Source organism: Dermacentor andersoni, chromosome 4 (assembly GCF_023375885.2).
Source record: "Dermacentor andersoni chromosome 4, qqDerAnde1_hic_scaffold, whole genome shotgun sequence".
Taxonomy (NCBI): Eukaryota; Metazoa; Arthropoda; class Arachnida; order Ixodida; family Ixodidae; genus Dermacentor; species Dermacentor andersoni.
In genome coordinates, this window is record NC_092817.1 from 70,163,312 (window position 1) to 70,181,114 (window position 17,803).

At 42.2% G+C, this 17,803-nt stretch overlaps 1 protein-coding gene across 5 annotated transcripts in view; it reads left to right on the forward strand.

The window, feature by feature from the left end:
• The window catches only part of LOC126536261 (tumor protein D54), a 38,589-nt gene extending 26,080 nt beyond the window's left edge, over positions 1-12,509 (forward strand). For 4 of the 5 annotated variants that reach the window (XM_050183164.3, XM_072287853.1, XM_050183160.3 and 1 more), the window contains 3 exons: positions 1,869-1,970; positions 5,106-5,166; positions 9,724-12,509. In XM_050183164.3, the coding sequence (XP_050039121.1) occupies positions 1,869-1,970; positions 5,106-5,166; positions 9,724-9,855 (295 nt within the window). In that variant the 3' untranslated portion in view covers positions 9,856-12,509. Of the gene's footprint in view, positions 1-1,868; positions 1,971-5,105; positions 5,167-5,345; positions 5,756-9,723 lie in introns of those variants that run through there. The other variant, XM_072287854.1, reaches the window with a different exon arrangement.
• Positions 12,510-17,803: the final 5,294 nt, after the last annotated feature.

A 17,803-nucleotide genomic window follows, 5' to 3' on the forward strand; every position in this document is an offset into this window, starting at 1 on the left:
CTGAAAATGATAGTGTGTCCTTATTTTGTGTAAAAGTTAGTTCCAGTATGCTGCTGCTGTCATAAATCTAGTCATGGTAAAATAGCTTTCACTGCAGCGTTCAGTTAACGTCTGTCTTAAAGTTTGTTTCAGAGAAAGTTTTGTAGGCAATAAGTACAGCTGGAAATACCATAATAAATGTACTACTGAAATTTAGACACTAAATTGCTCAGAATTAGAACATTTTCCAAAACAGTATGCACCTCTGTAGATACACTAGAAGTGCTATTTAGCACTTGCTTTTTCCCCCCTGGTTTGTCACCAACAGCATCATTCTGTGATTCTCTTGCACTGAAGCAAGTGGTCAAAACTATCTGAAGTTTCTTTGCGTAAGCCAAATTTTTCTTAAACTGGGAGAAAAATTGATGTGCTTCTATGAAGACACGACTTACAAATCTGAGTTGAAAGGTCCATGCTGGGCTTGTGCAAATATTCAAGCTTCATGTTTTTGGTTGCTTACTATTCAATTCATTGTTCACTTTGATTCAAATTTCAAGATTCGGAATTTTTGAAGTACATATTTGGAATATAAATTGGAAAGCTTATACAATTGCCTGTTTAGGTTTGAGTGAACAAGTCGCATTGCCATTAACACAACTCGTAGAATTCACTTGCCAGGCGACTAGCCGACAACTACAGTTAGCCTGCCTACCAATTTCGTTCTTGCGCTTGCTAGACTGAACAGGCTAAGCTTGCATGTAAACAAAGTACCGAGCTGAATTTGTGCTACACAGCCTAAACTGTAGGCGTCACACATTCGAGGTCGCATTTTGCAGCATCGTGATGACGTTTGATGAGCAAATGCGCATCGCTCCCATGGCTTCAACTATCACAAAACTTGAAGTAGGCTAAACAACAGTACTGAGCAAAACAAGGTTTCTGTACTGCTGGCATCGTAAAATATGTTGAACTTGCATTTTTGCATGGAAATATCTGAATAGCAGCGCATTGAAAGTGAAGTGTTTTTGAGATGAAAACGCTGTTTTTACATTTGTCAACTTCTGGCCATTGTGTCACTGTTTTATACAAACCCCATAACCATTCGAACTATTTGCTTCGAAATCATTCAACATTATTACCATTGCTTCGAACCAAAAGGAAATTATATTCGCACAAGCCTAGGCTATGACCTCCTTGGAATGGTGCTGTTGCTCAGTCAGAACTAGCTAATTACAACTTAACATAAATGAAAGAAAAAGAAAGTTTGCATTTGCAAGCCACCAAAATTTAAAAAGTTCGCTTCTTTCAAGTTTACATTAATTACTTTGCCAGTAAATTTTTCTATGAAATGCACCCTAGCTCACCTTAGACAGTGAAGCAGTTGCCTAATGGGTGTTTGTCGTTTTCGTGTGTGTATATTGTAAGAAAAATTGTACTTTGAGGGCCCAGTGTTGAACTTTCTGCTAGGACACCAGGGTGTCAGATGCTAGGAAAGTATAAGGAGAAGGCCATAGTTTTAAACCACGCGTGCAGTACTTCTCTAGTGTCCACGTGCTTGCATTACGTAAATTTTACTAAACGTAGAAACGCTCTCGGGCATCTGTTATTTTGTGATGATAATACATGTACTTACACGAGGTCAAATTTAATGCTGACACTCCTTACTGGTATGACTCATCTTTTACCTCTTTCTTAAAAGGCATGCTATGAAAAGTTCTTTTTTTTAACATCCTGCATGTAGCAAAAGATCATTTCGAATCGAAACCCTGCTAGTAACGCAGCATGCATTTAGTGTACATAATTTGTAGCCAATTTCAGTACCTCACAAATGTCTGATCGGCACCCTTTTTCTCTCTTCCCCTCCCCCTGAATCCCACCGTCACGTTCAGTTACCAGAAGACCAGCGCTACTATCAAGACGGCCGGAGAGAAGACTACCACAGCTCTTGGAAGCCTCGGTGCCAGTGTCTCCAAGAAGCTGGGGGAGATGAAGTAATTCGCTATATCCTATTTAACAAAAATTTTTGTCTGTTTCTACATCCACTGCTGAAACTGACTGACACAAGTACAATATAATATCTGTAAATGGGGCTTGCAAACCGGATGACCACCTCTAAGTTCGTTGGTTTTGTATTTGGGTACAATGCCAGGACTTTCCATAATCGGAACAAAAACTTTCTATGTGAGCAGAACCACAGGTGTTCTGGGCAGAAATGGTAGTGTAAAAGATTTGTTTTTCAGAAGGGACAAGGATGTGAAATTTTTTTTGCAGAACCTGTCTTTCACAGAGAAAGCCATCCTTAAAAAGCAGTGGCAGGAACTCAAGGAAGCGATAATTGGCAAAGTTATAATGCATAAAGTGTAGTGATTCGAGAATAAATTTTGTGAATTCTGTGCTAGAGCACCTTGTCATTTTCTCTGCTTTTATAAAAACTAGCTGCTTCGTTCACTTGATTGCCTAACATTTCTGACAACCACGTTAAGGAGGTGTGTAACATATAGTGTGCAAGCACATCTTCCGAGTTAACGAAACACCAGTTAATTGAAATGCAATTCTTCCGTCTCTTGGGGTTTCATTTGACATAGTACTGTAATCGCTAAATGAAACTGCTAACTCGTTTCTCCTCTCTATGAATACACTGGGGCACTGTTAGGCAGACTATAGGAAATATGTAAAATTCTGTAAGTAGGCTTTCTTGCATCTAGTTCTTACACACGTACACTAATTATCCTGCACACCTGCACAAAGTGGCTGCCCACCCAAACTCCGCGTAAGCTTGCCATTGCATACAGGCGCCCTTCTATGTGTTTTTACATGTCTGTAAGACAAGCTCAGTTGCGTAGGAGCGTGTGCGGGTTCAGACATCCGCACCGATCAGGTATGGGTGCACTTATGTCACCACACTCTTGATGTCACGTTACCAACAGACTTTTCAAAGGACGCGACTGTCTGAGCGCCACAGCAGCTATGCAGCTGTGGCATGGTGGAGACCGGCTTTCTCCTTCACTGGCTCAAATTTATGTTGCGTTAGGGAGCGCTTAGGGAACCCTCTGTATCGGCTTAGCGGCTGTGGTGTAACTGCTAAGCACAAGGTCGCAGGATCAAATCACAGCCGCCGCAGCCACTTTTCGATGGCGGCAAAATGCAAAAACGCCCGTGTCCTGTGCGTTAGGTGCACGTTAAAGATCCCCAGGTAGTCAAAAATTAATGTGGAGTCCCTCACTATGGCGTGCCTCATAATCAGATAGTGGTTTTGGCACATAAAACACCAGGCTTAATTTTTTTTTAGCGCTTTCATCTTTTTTATTTCAGTCTAATTTTACAACTACAACAGGAAAATAGATGTGTTTAATGGCTTTAATAAGCATTTCGAAGCACTGTCAATAAGCTCCGTACAAGGCAACACCTGCCAAGGTGCCTAGTAAGGAATGGGCGTGCACTGGCGATAATTTTTTTTTAGGTTCTTGCCCCCATTCCTCGCTAGGCACGGCTGGTACATAGGTGTGAGAAACCAAGTGGGTTTGCACTGGTCAGCATATGCGGAGTCCCGGATTTGCATTCGCACCATGGCTGAAGCTGGTGGTCCTGTGAAAAAAGATAGTGAGGGAGAGTGTGGCAGGGATGCTGGTGCCAACTGGCGCACTCGCTCTTTATTTCTGCTGTCAGCACAAGGTCTGCCATCTCTTGTGGGTCAAACATGTTGCGCAGAAAAATTCGCTCATGAAATTTTACATATAACTTTGGAAAGAACTCCGTTTTGTTGCTGACAAATGATCAGCACTTCATAGTGACAGGCCAGGCTTAAAGTCGCACCTTTTCTTTTTCTTGATTATATCATTTCTTCTAGCAAAAGTAAACTCTGCATGCATGATGTCAAACAGTAGCACTTAAAATGGCTGCTGTGGAGGCAACTGCTTTCCACAGGCATCTTTATGAAAAACACTTAGATTTATGTTGATGTTTCAGCAGAGTTACAAGCTACTTAGGTAATTTAAAAAAGAACACTGCAACACCATAAAGTGTCCTAAATAAAAGTGGATCGCATCAGGGCTGTCACATTGTAGTGATGCCTTTTTCCGATGCTAATGCCTTTCGGCGCTTTTCACATCCATGAGCGGTCAAAGTGACACTCTATCTGGATGGAGCATCGCCTTGACCTCTCGCATATGTGAAAATCGCCAAAAGGGATTAGCATTTGGGACCGAAAGGGACCAGAATTTGAGTCATTCCAGCCCAGAAATGGTACTCTGCAGTATGGAACAAAGGCATTGAATGTAACTAGCACGAATGCTTTTCGTTTTGCAAACCTTAGTTGACTTAGTTTTGTAGCACCACTCTGCCTGCCGGTTTGTATACTCTTTCTCACATTTAACTGATTGTTTTGGAGCACTCTGGCAGTGCTAGAAAGAACAGCATTCAAGGTGTACATAGAGGATACAAGGGCTATAGCATTGATAGGGCCAGCCTCATCAGACACATTGGAGCTGGCTTAGTATCCTAATGAAGCGTATGGTACATTTAGATTGGTTCCTACCATGCTACAGCTTGATTTGCTGCAATGTTGAGCCCTCTCAAGATTGGAGCCAGAAAAATGCTGCCCAAGCTAAATGTTTAGCTGTTCCCAGAGCATTGGCAGTAGTTGTGTGACCGGAACTCTATTGAATTTCTCTCGCGCTCCGAGCTTGAGGGCGAGGGCGCCTCCAAGCGCTCGGAGTTGGAGTAAGGTGCTAGACCGAACTAGGCGAATGTGTTCTGAATGCTTGATTTCGAGCTGATGAAAGTAAAGTGTGCGGCCAGGGCATGCAAAAGTGACTAATCAACTGTACCATTAGTTCCTACCCCAAGGGATCAATTTGTCACTGCCAGTGCACTCTGGAACAAATAATCAATGAAGGCATAAGAGTGCTTAGATTAGCCATTTTAGAGGCATAAGATGGATATGGTTTACGCGAGAACTGTGGGGGGTGAGTGACGATCTCTCGGTGACTTTCATCCCCCAGCAGGCTTAAAATAGGCTGATGATGAGGAAGGGCAGTTTGGCATTATAAGAAAAGGGTGCCTAGATTATATGGCAAATGTTTGGTGGCGCAGGCCATGATCTGTGTTCTGTTCCGTTTCTATTGCAGGAACTCCACCACTTTCAAGTCAGTTGAGGAGAAAGTTGGTTCGGTCTACACCAACGTGAAGGTACGTAGCAAGAGACACTGAATGTTGCATTTGAACTGCATCTGCGCTGACAGATTCCACATTGTGTTACTTTTCTTTCTTAAGAAACATTTTGCTGGCTCTGTTATTTTTTGCCTTGCCCCTTTCGTTACGCTAGGTGTAATGCCACAATGTCACTTGTATGCTTTCTTTTGTTGCAGGAGTCGATCTCTTGAGCCAAAGCATAGCTTGTTTTCATAGGAACCTCGGGCACCAGCAACCCCTTCTTGAAGTCTAGATGTCCGGCCATTCGATAGGTTATATATAGAAGCCTCCGTTGCCTTGCTGGCTGTCTCGTTCCTAAATTTCTTTTTTTTCTCTCCCCCTCTTTTTTTTCTCTGCTTGAAGCAGCTTGTAAATTTGTGTGGCTGCATTTAGTCCTCCCGAGTTCCTACAAACATGCAGGCAGTGAGAGGGACGTGGTTGTTGCAGCTTTTCTGCATGGCAGTACTGTGAAGGCCTGTGCATTTACCGAGCCACTTCGGTGATTTTTTTCTCTTGTGCTTGGTGCTGCTTGTCTTCTTGTCTTTTTTTTTTCTAACCTTGTTTTTTAATAAAGCCATGACCTGTCTTTTGCTTCTTGTTTTGTGTTTGGGTGTCCATCTCGTCTGTGCATGTCATCCAGTTTTAGTTGCAGTGCTTGATACAATCATTGCTATAGGGCACTCTGGTGCTGGCCCATTAAATGCTAACATCAAGGTACTAATGCACACTTAATGGACTCCTTTTGCCTCATGTAGGAATATAATAGGTAGCTCATGGATCTTTTTTTAAGTCAGCCATATACTTTGGACACCACAGACATTACAGCTGTTTTTATCAGTTCTTTAGGTTTTGTTTTGTTGCTTGCTTGGATTGCAACATTTCTCGCAGGTAGTCTATTAAGTATAGTCTTGAGATTCTCAATGAAATGGACTGACATTTTAGTGCTTAGTGCTCGTGTTTTGCTAAATTTGGATAATTGGAACAGCAATGTTCACTTACGTCTCTGAGAAGCTACGCAGCCACATCACTGGCTGCATTGAAGGGATACTGAACAAAAATCTGCAAGGAGGGAAGCATTGAAGTTCGACTCGGAAGACGCTACTGTTCTGATATGCAGTGCTTATTTCACATATTTTTCCATGGATGGCTGTATTTTTGGAGGATCGTGAACGCCCGGCGGCTAAACACTGGTATACGCGGGGCTGCGCGCCGACCGCTGTGACGTCATGTGTGCGTGGCTTGCAACAGCAGCAGGCATTGTTGTAACAAGGCGTTGAAGTTGTTTCGAAATTGTTTGTGCTTAAGTTTCTGAACACTGCACAAAAACAGGGCAGCCATTTGCATGTTGTGTCGACAATATTCACACACCGATACAGGCAGTCGACTATTGCACAATAGCGAGCGTACGCATAAAACGCCTGTGGCGTCCGTTAGTTGTCCGCTCCAGTCCACCTTCTGCTTGCGCCAGCACTGGGGTGCATCTACTGCTGATGCTGTACAAAGCTCTCCCATAGTGTTACGCGGAAGTTTCATCACCAGATGAACGTGCTCCCTTGGGGTTGTAGAAGCAAGCATCTTTTTACTTCAGATCACTGTTTATCTGACCAGATGAAAAGTATTGAAGGATCCTGCTGCTACGATGCCACAGTGCCCTTTCGCTGACATGCTGCAGCTATGCAGCAAAGTAGGGCTCGTCTGACAGTCACTGGCATCGAAGTGTTCGGAGCACTTTGACGGTGCCAATGTTGGCTGCGATGGGCGCGCAGCGCTAATCTATAACCTCGGCTCTGCCGTTTGACACCGCTTGTCTCGCCCGATCACACTTTCCCCACATGCGCAGCAGCGTCAAGGCATTCTCCTGCCTGGTGCTTCACACTACAAAGCAACACACAACACAAACGGCGACTTTCAAGACTTGGGCACAAGCTCCCCTTGCGGAAACAAGTATGCGGCCGCAAACAACTGCGCATTTCAGTTCGCTGTCGTCCATGCAGGATGATAGACGCGGGCAATGGCTGGCACACCGGTATCCGGTACACACGTCACAGGAACACCACATCATTTCCTCTAGTTCACGGCGCGGCTTCTAGATCCGGTATATTGTGAAAAATGCATTGAATTCATTGTTTTCCGTTAGTTTCTGCCTGGAAACACGCTTGTGTCAACCACTTTCAGCACGCAATCTTTCATTTGCGCTATAAATCTCAGCAGCAAAAGATTTGTTCAGTATCCCTTTAAGTGGACTCCCTTGAAGATGCAGGTCGTCAAAGCTGAATAGTTCGGCGACCTGTATTTAGCATCACATATATACAGTGAAGTTGTTTGCTAAATCTGAACAGAATTCTGACATCGCTTTAGTTTGTCCTAAATGGAATTGAATGCACATTAATTTAGCAAATCTCTTCCAAGCCAAAAACATGTTCAAAGGGGGCTCATTACTTCACAAAATAGATATGCAATAGCAATCATTTCTTTTGTTCCACTGCCAAATTGGGGGCACAGCCATCATTGCTTTTTTCTCTAGCAGTTCTTGGATGCAAATTTAGCTGCGTCTCTAGATGAGCGCTTTTGTTAGAGGGCTTTGCATAACCTTACATTTGCAGCATCATTTAGTTAACTAGTCTCTCTAGCTTCCTTAGATTGTGCATTTGTTACATTTAGTTCTCTCTCAACTAAGCTGAAAGACTGTGCCTGACAGATAATTGCCACTGATCCACCACTATGCTGTTGGCTGTGGTTATGCACTTTGAAATACTGCTTTTAAAGGTGCTACTAACAAGGCCTAAACACTAGCAGAAGCATTAGAGACAAGGACCATAATGTAGGATAGGATATTGATACTAAGTCTTTCTCCACATACGGGCTTTAGTGGAAGCTGCTCCCAACTAGCAATAAATGCCGATAAGATGCAGCTATCTTGGTTTCCATAAAGGTAACTAAGTAAAGCTATGCTGTGGTTCCTATACTTCATGCACCATTTGAAATGGACACAGCTTATGCATCAGTTACTCATGTTTTTCATCATGAGAAGCCTGAAACAATGTATAATTTATGAATAGACATGCTTACCAACTACGGTATTGTCAACTAAAGTTTTGCTTTTCCCACCTTAGCATGAATGGCGTATGTCCTCAAAACATAAACCATGTATGCGATGAAACATCCCCTTTTTTTGAATAGCTCGAACACAAGTAGGAACACCTTGGTTTTTTGCTATTGCTGCCCTTAAATTTAGAACTTAGTTGTTGGGCATCATGAACATGGTTTAAACACTTAATATGTAGCGGGTATATTTGCTTCCTTTCCGTATATTAGGATTAACCCAACTTCTGTACAAAGGCAGTGTGGCCAGATATTAAGCATATGTGTACAGGCAATGTGTTTTACGAATTGGAAGGCTTTAATATATGCCCCGTAATGCCGTCTTGTGCAACAGTCAAGTGCTAGCATGCATGGCTGCCTGCTCCTTGCGCCTTAGATGCTGAATCAATCTAATTGTTAAATTAACCTTCTAGACAGATTGCAATGTTCTGCTTTATGCCAAGGGAACACTTGAGAAAATTGTCACTGGAGGTGCCACCCAGTCCTTCTGCAATTAAGATTGCCTGCAATGAAGAGCTGTCTTTATGTAGCTGTGCTGGCAATCTTGGAGGTCATGTTCTACTGGGTAGGGTGGAAAAAGTGCGGCATCCTCTCAAAAGGCATGAACAGATAGGCAGTTTTTTCTGTAAAGACACTCAGTGAAATTGCCATACTTTGCACCATTTTCTTATGAAGGCAATGTTCTCTGTAACAAAGTGACACTTGGGGCGGTCTTCTGCAAAAATTACTAGAGGAACTCTGGTGCTAGCGTCCAAGAGACTGGCTGAGTATGGTGCTTCAGCCAGCATGGGAATGATGTGTAGTGCATTGATCCATCTCAACTCTGTCCTTCTGGCCAAATGGCTTTGTGACATTGCAAATTGAACATTTGAAACTTTGCATTGCAAGTGCTACATTTAGGAATGATTAGAGATGTGTTCAGAAACGTATGGCCTTTGTGCATTTAGCAAAATTTAAATTCTTGAAAATTTAGAACAATCAAGCATGGTAACCCCACGAGAATGTCTGAAGCCACAAGTAGAAAACTTGGACAAATCCATGCACTACTCGTCATTCCCATGGTAGTTGAATAATTGTTGCGCCGGTCTTCCCTCTAGTAATTCTTGTAGGGAACTGTGACTTTAGGTACTGTGGAACACTTTTCGCTTTAGCCAATAGTTGCCTTTTGTATGCCTTGTATCAATTCCATAGCCACTAATAATTGTGAAATAGTGTAAAATGTGGAGAAATTTGTGAAATGGTCTCTAAATAACTTGCAACATTCAGACCAATGGTCCAGACTTTTCTAGCTGGAACTGGTCATGAAATTTATCTTTAAAAATGATGCAATAAAAATACCCAAGAGGACTGGTCTTTTCCTAAACTTGCTTTACACCTTCCCTTGCTCTCCCCTCTTTACTCTTCCCCTCCTATATTTTCCCCTGCCTCGAACAACCTGCTGTCCATTTCCAGTCCAAGGTGTCGTCACGAAGCAGCAGTGTCAACAGCTTTGAGGACGCACTCAACAGCCATGCAAGCAATACTTCTGTCTCAGCAACACCTGCAACAAGCCCCATTTCCGAGGAAAAGAAGCCGCTGTCCTAAAAGTGGCTGGGTAATAATCGTTCGGGGTGAACTTTGGCTTTCCCCAATTTTTTCCCTCTTAAAATCTCTTCCCAATGTGGACGGCCCTGCTTGCAGTCCCTATTCTTGGTCTACAAAGTGAACAGTGTATTAAAACAAAAATGGCTTAGAGAAAGCATCCAGACCCCGTCGAACGTTTGCAGCAACAGTTGTAAGTGGCAGAAGTGCAGCTCTCAGTGCACAAGTGGCCATTGTTGTATGTCCTGAACAGCAACGGCGAATAGCAGCTATGCATTCGGAGAACAACACATCTGCCTGTCTGCTTCTGGAGTAAAGCATCTAAAGCTGTAAAACAATGAGTTTGAAATATTCCCTGGCATTCATTTAGGCGTTGTCACCCCATGGAAAAGAAATGGCTGCAATGTAATAAACTCGCAACTCTGGCACCACATGCCTTAGCGTTTGGGGCCCGTGTCCTTGCTTGTCCTGAAATCTATATATATATATATATATATATATACATATATTTTTATGTGCACAGAGTGATTGGAGAGAGTGGATGGCAGATGAAAGATTTGGAAAAAAAGATGAAGACGTTCAGACTGTGTACCTTTTCTGTCTCCTAGTTGCATGTGTACGTTTTGTTTTTCCTCGTGCATAGTAAACCAGTGATTGATGACGTGCACACTTGTTGTGTTTGCAGTATTTGCCATGTGCGTAATGCACCAGTCTCGGTGTGGTGTTAACTGGTGCATGACCATTCGCGGTTATATGATACAGTAGCTACACTTATCTGCAGTGAGCTGATACAGGGATGCTAACAAGAAGTTCCTGGAATTGTAGCTTAATATGTTAAAGGCCAACTTGCAACAGAATTTTGAACTGCATGAAAAAGTCGTTTCGAACAGTGTATCAATAAAGCAGCCTCCGTGCAAAATGTCATGTTAGAAATTAAGCATGCAAAAATAGACGTTCTTGAAAGGGAAATTCCAAAAAAAACAAGAAAAGCAATACTCGCCAAAAGTGATGCATAGTGCAAAGCGTTGAGAACCGGGGCAGCTGCCTGCAGTGTGCTAAAAAATTTTGGAGGCAACGTGCTGAGATTTACATTGTATCTACTAACCACCAGGTGCACATGTCTGCTTAGGTGCTATTCAAAGGCTGCTGATAAGAAAATCTGATGATTACCAGCCCTGCAGCTTTGCCAAGATCTCTTCAATAGCTTATGCTGCTAATTTCAAACAAGCTTACTCAATGTGAAATTTCATTTCAATTGGGCTTAGTGGAACCTACCCAATGGCTGGGCAATGAGGCTGCCACTAGTCATTACCTTGTGCACAGCTTCACATCAATTTTTAACGAGAGTCTGTTCAGCACTGTAATCCTCAAACTATGTGAAATATCAAGCACATATTTTTTTTCACTTGGTTGAAGGCTTGCTTGAAAATGTACTTGTGGCTGCCTTTATAATGTGTATTCTTTTTTTACCTATTTGCATTGTGATGTTCCACACAGCAAACATGTTTTCAGTGTTTTATAATGCAACTTCCTGCAAAATTTTCAGACCAATGAGTAAATGACGGTGCTTTGCATAGAAATTTTGCTAAATTTCAATAATGTTTGAATGTAGCAGTGACAATTAGTAAAATGCCTTTGCCAAATTTGTACCACGATAAACTTTGAAAATATGTAAATAATGAAGTTGTGCTCGCCACTGTGTGACAAATTTGTGATGACCAGTTAACTCCAGAAATTTGATAATGCAATCCAGAGGCAGTGCGAGATAATGCAGAAGAGGTTGACAAAAAATATTTGAGTTTTTGAGCTGTGCTTCTTGTTTTCATATTTTCACTGCAGACTTTCATTTTCAAAGATGAGGTTAATTGCTATTAGAGTGCAGGACATTTAATTACAAAAGAATGCCAGGAACTTCTGGGTAGTATCTCTTAAGATAGCAATGGTCTTGATTACAAGCAGCTTTGTGTTGCATTCTGGAGCATATTTCACTACTGAAGCGAGTGAATCTCCTTTCAGGTACACAGGCAAGAATGTGTGCACAATAGGCGGGGCACTTTATATATCGAACACCTCCTGCATGGCAATCATTGTGACCGTGAAACTTGTGGTCAATTCACATTACGCTTCTGAAGCCCTTATTGAAAAGTTTTTTTATGCAACATTTGACGTGCTGAAAAACAGTACACACTATTTCACTGGTTCCTCTATTTTTCTTATTTGTAACTGAAAGTTCAGCGATACGTACTCAAATTATTTCTTATGAGAGTCATATTTTGGGAACTCTTTACAGGTTCTGTATCTTTGAGTTATTTTTCTCCCTGTGGCTGACTTTTGAAATATTGTGTATGTTAAGACCTAAGTGTCCTGTACTTAAGTTTTGTGAATCTGTCCTGTTAGAAATACAAGCTGTAAATGAACCTATGTTCCTTTAAAGGGTTTCTTTGTGACTGATTACTTTCTAAAGTAGGATGGGAAATAGGGAAGTTGGGGGGTGGGGAGTGCACGTATGGACCGTGGAACTTGTCTGGTGCTGTTAGGCACATTGTTCCAGTGTATCATAAAGGTGAAGATGAAATGACAGCGTTAGTGACTTATTGGATTTATGTTTGGAATGGCTCTGTAAAAAATGATAATAAAGCTTCTTTGGTGTATCCCTATTCATGTAGCTGCTTGCAGTTTTTGAGAGGAATGGCATTTTCATTGTACTGTTTAAATGCATGTTCTCCAAGTAAATGGAGCCCTACTGCAAGCTCAGAGATATGCCTTTTCCTTTGAACCAGATCTCTGCGGACGTCGAGTCTTGAAGCTGCCATCAAACATGCAGCATGTTGCTGTTTGCCAAGCTGCTTTGAATATTTTTTACCAACTTTGATAGGCAATGGCTGTAATAGTTTTTGAGCAGTTTCAGTGAATTTTCCCACTTTTTTGCCCCCTCAGTTTCATTTCATGCCTCAACAGCATTTGGAACGGTATGATCATATGGACTAGCGTGTAGCACACAACTTGTAAACACAAGAAATCTAATAACACTGGAGAAGAGTGCTCAGGTATTGCAAATATGACAGACCTTCAACGCAGGCAGGTCTCCCGCATTCGTCAATGCCGAGTGGTTACCCTGCGCATCTGTTGTAAACCACGTTCGCCGACTAGGAGACTTGTGGCACATAACCCCCAAGGGTAAACTCTATTGACTCTTTGAACACACGGCTCAACACATATGGTGGTGGAAACCTATACCTGTTGAACATGTAACAGATGCCACTGCCACCGATAGCAGGCACATCTAAGCGATTCAAGAGCCCATAACTGCCATCACCACCAAAGCTTTCTAGTGTTTATGTTCACTTGACCTCCAGAATCGTACAGCTCGGTGCACTTGTAAGTGGAACAGATGAGCCTAGAGCATTTTTTTTCCCCCTCTGCCACGCGTGCAAGCACCTAGCTTTGCGGCAGATGACATATGATTAGCAGTGCTGGCATTTATCTACACTCCTGCCCGCCGCAGTGACTTAGCGGCTATGGTGTTGTGCTGCTAAGCATGAGGTCGAGGGATCGAATCCCTGCCATGACAGCTGCATTTTGATGGGGCCGAAATGCAAAAATGCCCATGTCCCGTGCATTGGGGGCATGTTAAAGATCCCCTGGTGGTCAAACTTAATCTGGAGTCCCCCACTACGATGTACCTCATAATCTAACCCCAGAATTCATTAATTATTTAATCTACACTCCTGCAGCTGCCCGCACTTGCAGCTGCAGTGCCAGCAAAGTAATTGCTGCACATTAGAGTGTTCCTTGTACACGATTCTTTAGCTACCAGCTCCAGTACCAAGCTTCACAGTACCTGGCTGCTTGCATCAAATCAGTAATGACTCAAGCAGCCAGTGATCTTCTAGACTGAGGTGGCTGACAATAGACTACTAACTTGTTATTTATTCAAAAGAATCTTCTCTTTTCCTACAAATTGACTTAAAAGAGAGCAAGTTTTGTGGGGTGGGGTGACAGATTCTGTTCCCATTGTTTTCCTTGTTCATGCTTTATCAGAAACAGAGCAGTGCTCCCCCCACTTTATCACCACGATCAAGTGGGCACGAGGGGTGGATGATAAGAAAGCAGTTGCTATATTGTACTGGCCCTGATCTCTATTCTCCTAGTGTAGCATGTGTAGACAATGCTTGAACTGTGGGCTGGCACATGAACTCTGTCAGCAGCAAGAGCAGACAAGGCTCTGTGCGTGTCTCAAAGGCGGGAAGAAATAAACAATGAAGACCAATGCTGAGCTCGCAACCGCCAAGGGCTCTCACGAGAAATAAAGAAGGGGTAGTCCCTTTCTGATCTACACAATGCTTGCATGTGTTTGATGCTACCACAGAACCCACAGACAATCGATGGCCACACCATGCTGCAAACTCAATTATTCACGGTTCATATTTGGATTGCTTTTTTTTCCATTACTTGTCGACTGACTAAATGGGGAGACGTGATAAAGGAAACTTGTGGATGAGTGTAATTTGCACCAATCATACTTTTCATGTTCAAAAAGTTGAGTCCACTGACAGCATTTGCGGAACATGCACTGAAATGCTGTTTGCTTCTATGTGCTGCCAAATTCTTGCTGTTATGGTGAAGCATTATGTGAAGCAACCTATGTTTCGGAAATTAACAGCGCAAAACAGAAAACAAAGGAAAAGAAGAACATGACACTGGCGCTGACTCGCAACTGAAGTTTATTTTGAGGAAAGTCGCATTTATATATACAGGCCAACATTTCTGCCACGTTGGCAACATGTTGGCCTGTGTATATAAACTTGACTTTCTTCAACATGAACTTCAGTTGCAAGTCAGTGCCAGTGTCATGTTATTTTTTTTCCTTCGTTGTCTGTTCTGTGCTGTTAATTTCTGAAATGTGAATTACCACCAACTCACCCAAGTTTCTCTTCTAGTGAAGCAACGCTTTAAGGACAATGAAAAAAATAAACTTGCAATAAAGACAATTTTTTTTGTGGTCGAACAATTGAGTGCAAAGATTATTTTTTATAATTTTTACACTGTAATGAAGGTGGGCTTCACTGCACACAAGTGGGTTTCATTGAATCTATTGGCTTTTCCTATTTACATGCTTCAAGACAATGCCTGTACAGCAAAATATTTCATTTGACGAAGCTGAGCTCTCCAAGTCTCCACACACTCTCTTCAACATGACCGAATGTTCACTCACCCCACCGAGGATACCGCATTAAAATAGACTGCTGGCAATACAACAAACCATGTTTACAGCCATATACTGTTCAACGGTCTTCTAGTGCCCTCAGGTGTTGTTTACAACAAGCAAAGAGTAACGTACGAGCTGGAATCATCTGGAGGGCTCATCCAAGTTTTTTGCAGGCACGCATTTCATGAGCTCAGCTTGTCTTTCATAGCGAAATTGTTAAACATATAAATATTACTCCGGTGACATAGCCATGCTAATAAGAAGTAGCATTTTCAGCTGCAATTTAGAAATCATGTCAGAAGTGTAGAAAATCACTTTTTAAAGTTTGCTTCACATTGTGAAAGGTCAGTATGGTACAGAAGTGAAATACACACATGAACAGAAATTGCATAGCAGCTTTGAACCTTTTCCATATTTTCTACAGGAGAGAAAATCAAGCGTTTTTAAATGTGAAGCATTTCTTGGCGAACATATGCCACTTTGACAGTACCTATCTAGCCACCTATGTCTTGGTGCTCTCGTGGTCGTTTCGTTAGGTTGGTATGCACCAAAGTTGGCACAGTATGACGAATTTGTGTCGAACATAAATGATTGGTCAAGACATGAATATCATGAAGGTCATGAAGCAGGTCCTGAAACAGCCAATTACATCTTGGTGCTCTCATGGTCGTTTCACTAACTTGGTATGTACCACAATTGGTATAGTATGATAAGAGTGTAGAACATCAATGATGGGTCATGACATGCGTGTCATGTAGGTCATGAAGCAACCGTCTTGGTATGTACAGAATTGGTATAGTGTGACAAGAGCGTATGACGAGCATAAATGAACAATCGTCACATGAATCATGACCTGTGTGTCATGTAGGTCATGAAGCAGCAGCCTACGTCTTGGTGCTCTCATGGTCGTTTCGTTAAATTGGTATGTACCACAGTTGGCATAGTTTGACAAGAGTGTGTGGCGAACACAAATGATAGGTCATGCCATGCGTGTCATGTAGGTCGTGAAACAGCCACCTATGTCTTGGTGCTCTGATGGCCGTTTCGTTAACTTGGCATGTACCACAATTGGCATAGTACAAGAGTTTAGGACGAACATAAATGTTGGGTTATGACATGAATGTCACGACATACGTGTCATGTAGGACATTAGACAGCCATCTACGTCTTTGTATGTACCAAAATTGGCATAGCATGACAAGAATGTATGACAAACACTGGTTGCGACATGAATATCATGACGTGTATTATGTAGGTCATGAAACAGCCGCCATCTTGGTGCTCTCATGGTCGTTTCGTAAAGTTCGTTTGTACCAAAATTGGCATAGTATGACAAGAGTGTATGACGAACATAAATGATAGGTCACGACATGCGTGTCATGTGGGTCATGAAACAGCTACCTACGTGTTGGTCCTCTCATGGTCGTTTCGTTAACTTGACAGACTTTACAGGCATGCTGGTTCATATAACATCGACTCCCACAGGGCGTGGGACCTGCTGGATCTCTTTTCCCCTGCTGATCTCTCAAACTAGAGTGTTTAGTAGATTGCAAAATTTTTTTATCTGTTACTAGTAAGGCACATATTATGTACTTCATTTCGGGCTGCATGTAGTTTCCATATTTGCTTTGAATAAGCTGTCATCCAGAATCAACTTTAGTGGGATTGCAGCAAAGAGTTGAATGTATCAGAAATATGGAGCTGGCAAAGTATTTTCAGCCATTTTCATTAGACGAAAGTAAATGTGGCATGGAAGTGGTATGCAAGATTTAAAGGAAGTTGTAAATTTCTGTGCTTAGGGTGACAGATGCGTAAATAGGTTTGTTGCTATCAGAAGTGTGTTTACGAATTTCAAGCTTATGTTTACTTTTCACATGTGTATTACTCATGCTTTTGGCACATGCTTATTGGCTGAGTAAACGTGCTCAGACTGTGTCACTGTGCAGTTTCTAGCAGTGTTCTTGCATTTGAGTCTGAGAGACTTGTTCTATGATCAACTAATTTTCATGCTAATTGCATTCCTCACAGCAGCACTGCCACATTGTTTGTATGTTACTAAGTAGAGGAACTACTACTTGCCAAGAGGCTCTCACAGCCCAATTATAAAGGGTCATTCTAATTGGAAATATTGCTTTCGAATGAACAAACAGGCTGATTTTAATTTCCTGTACATGAGGTGAGTGTGTAGTAACGCAACCTTAACTGTAAAAGAATCGACTTAACTAATTATTTACAAACATTCCAAAACTGGTAGTTGCTTTGTCTAGCAGCACACAGTCATGTTCAGCACATTCTGGGCTTCTGCTGGAGCAGCACAGCACTAGGTGCCATGTCAACATGCACCTTTAAATTATTACATCAGCTATCTTAAAAGTGTTCACAGTTGCAAGTGTATTCATTAGTTGCCAGCCAACGTTCAGGCCAGACTCGCGCAGCTGTTATGGAAAGACATAAATCACTCAGAAGGGGCTTTTGTATTAGATCATCAGCCGAGAGTTGGCAGTGATGTGAAAAAAGAGGGAGATGAGACAATAGGAACTATGCTTGTTTCTTCACGAGATAGTTCTTCCCAGTCAGCAGACATGAATATGAATCTTTCTGCTGCTACCTATGGCACGAGTCTCTACCTGGCGATGCAAGAGCTGTTTTGCATGGTAGAGCTTAACATGGTTGCAAGTATGTTGCCCACATGCAATGTTAGGCAGCCAGCAAGTACTACAGCTGAGCATCTAGGCAGCTAAG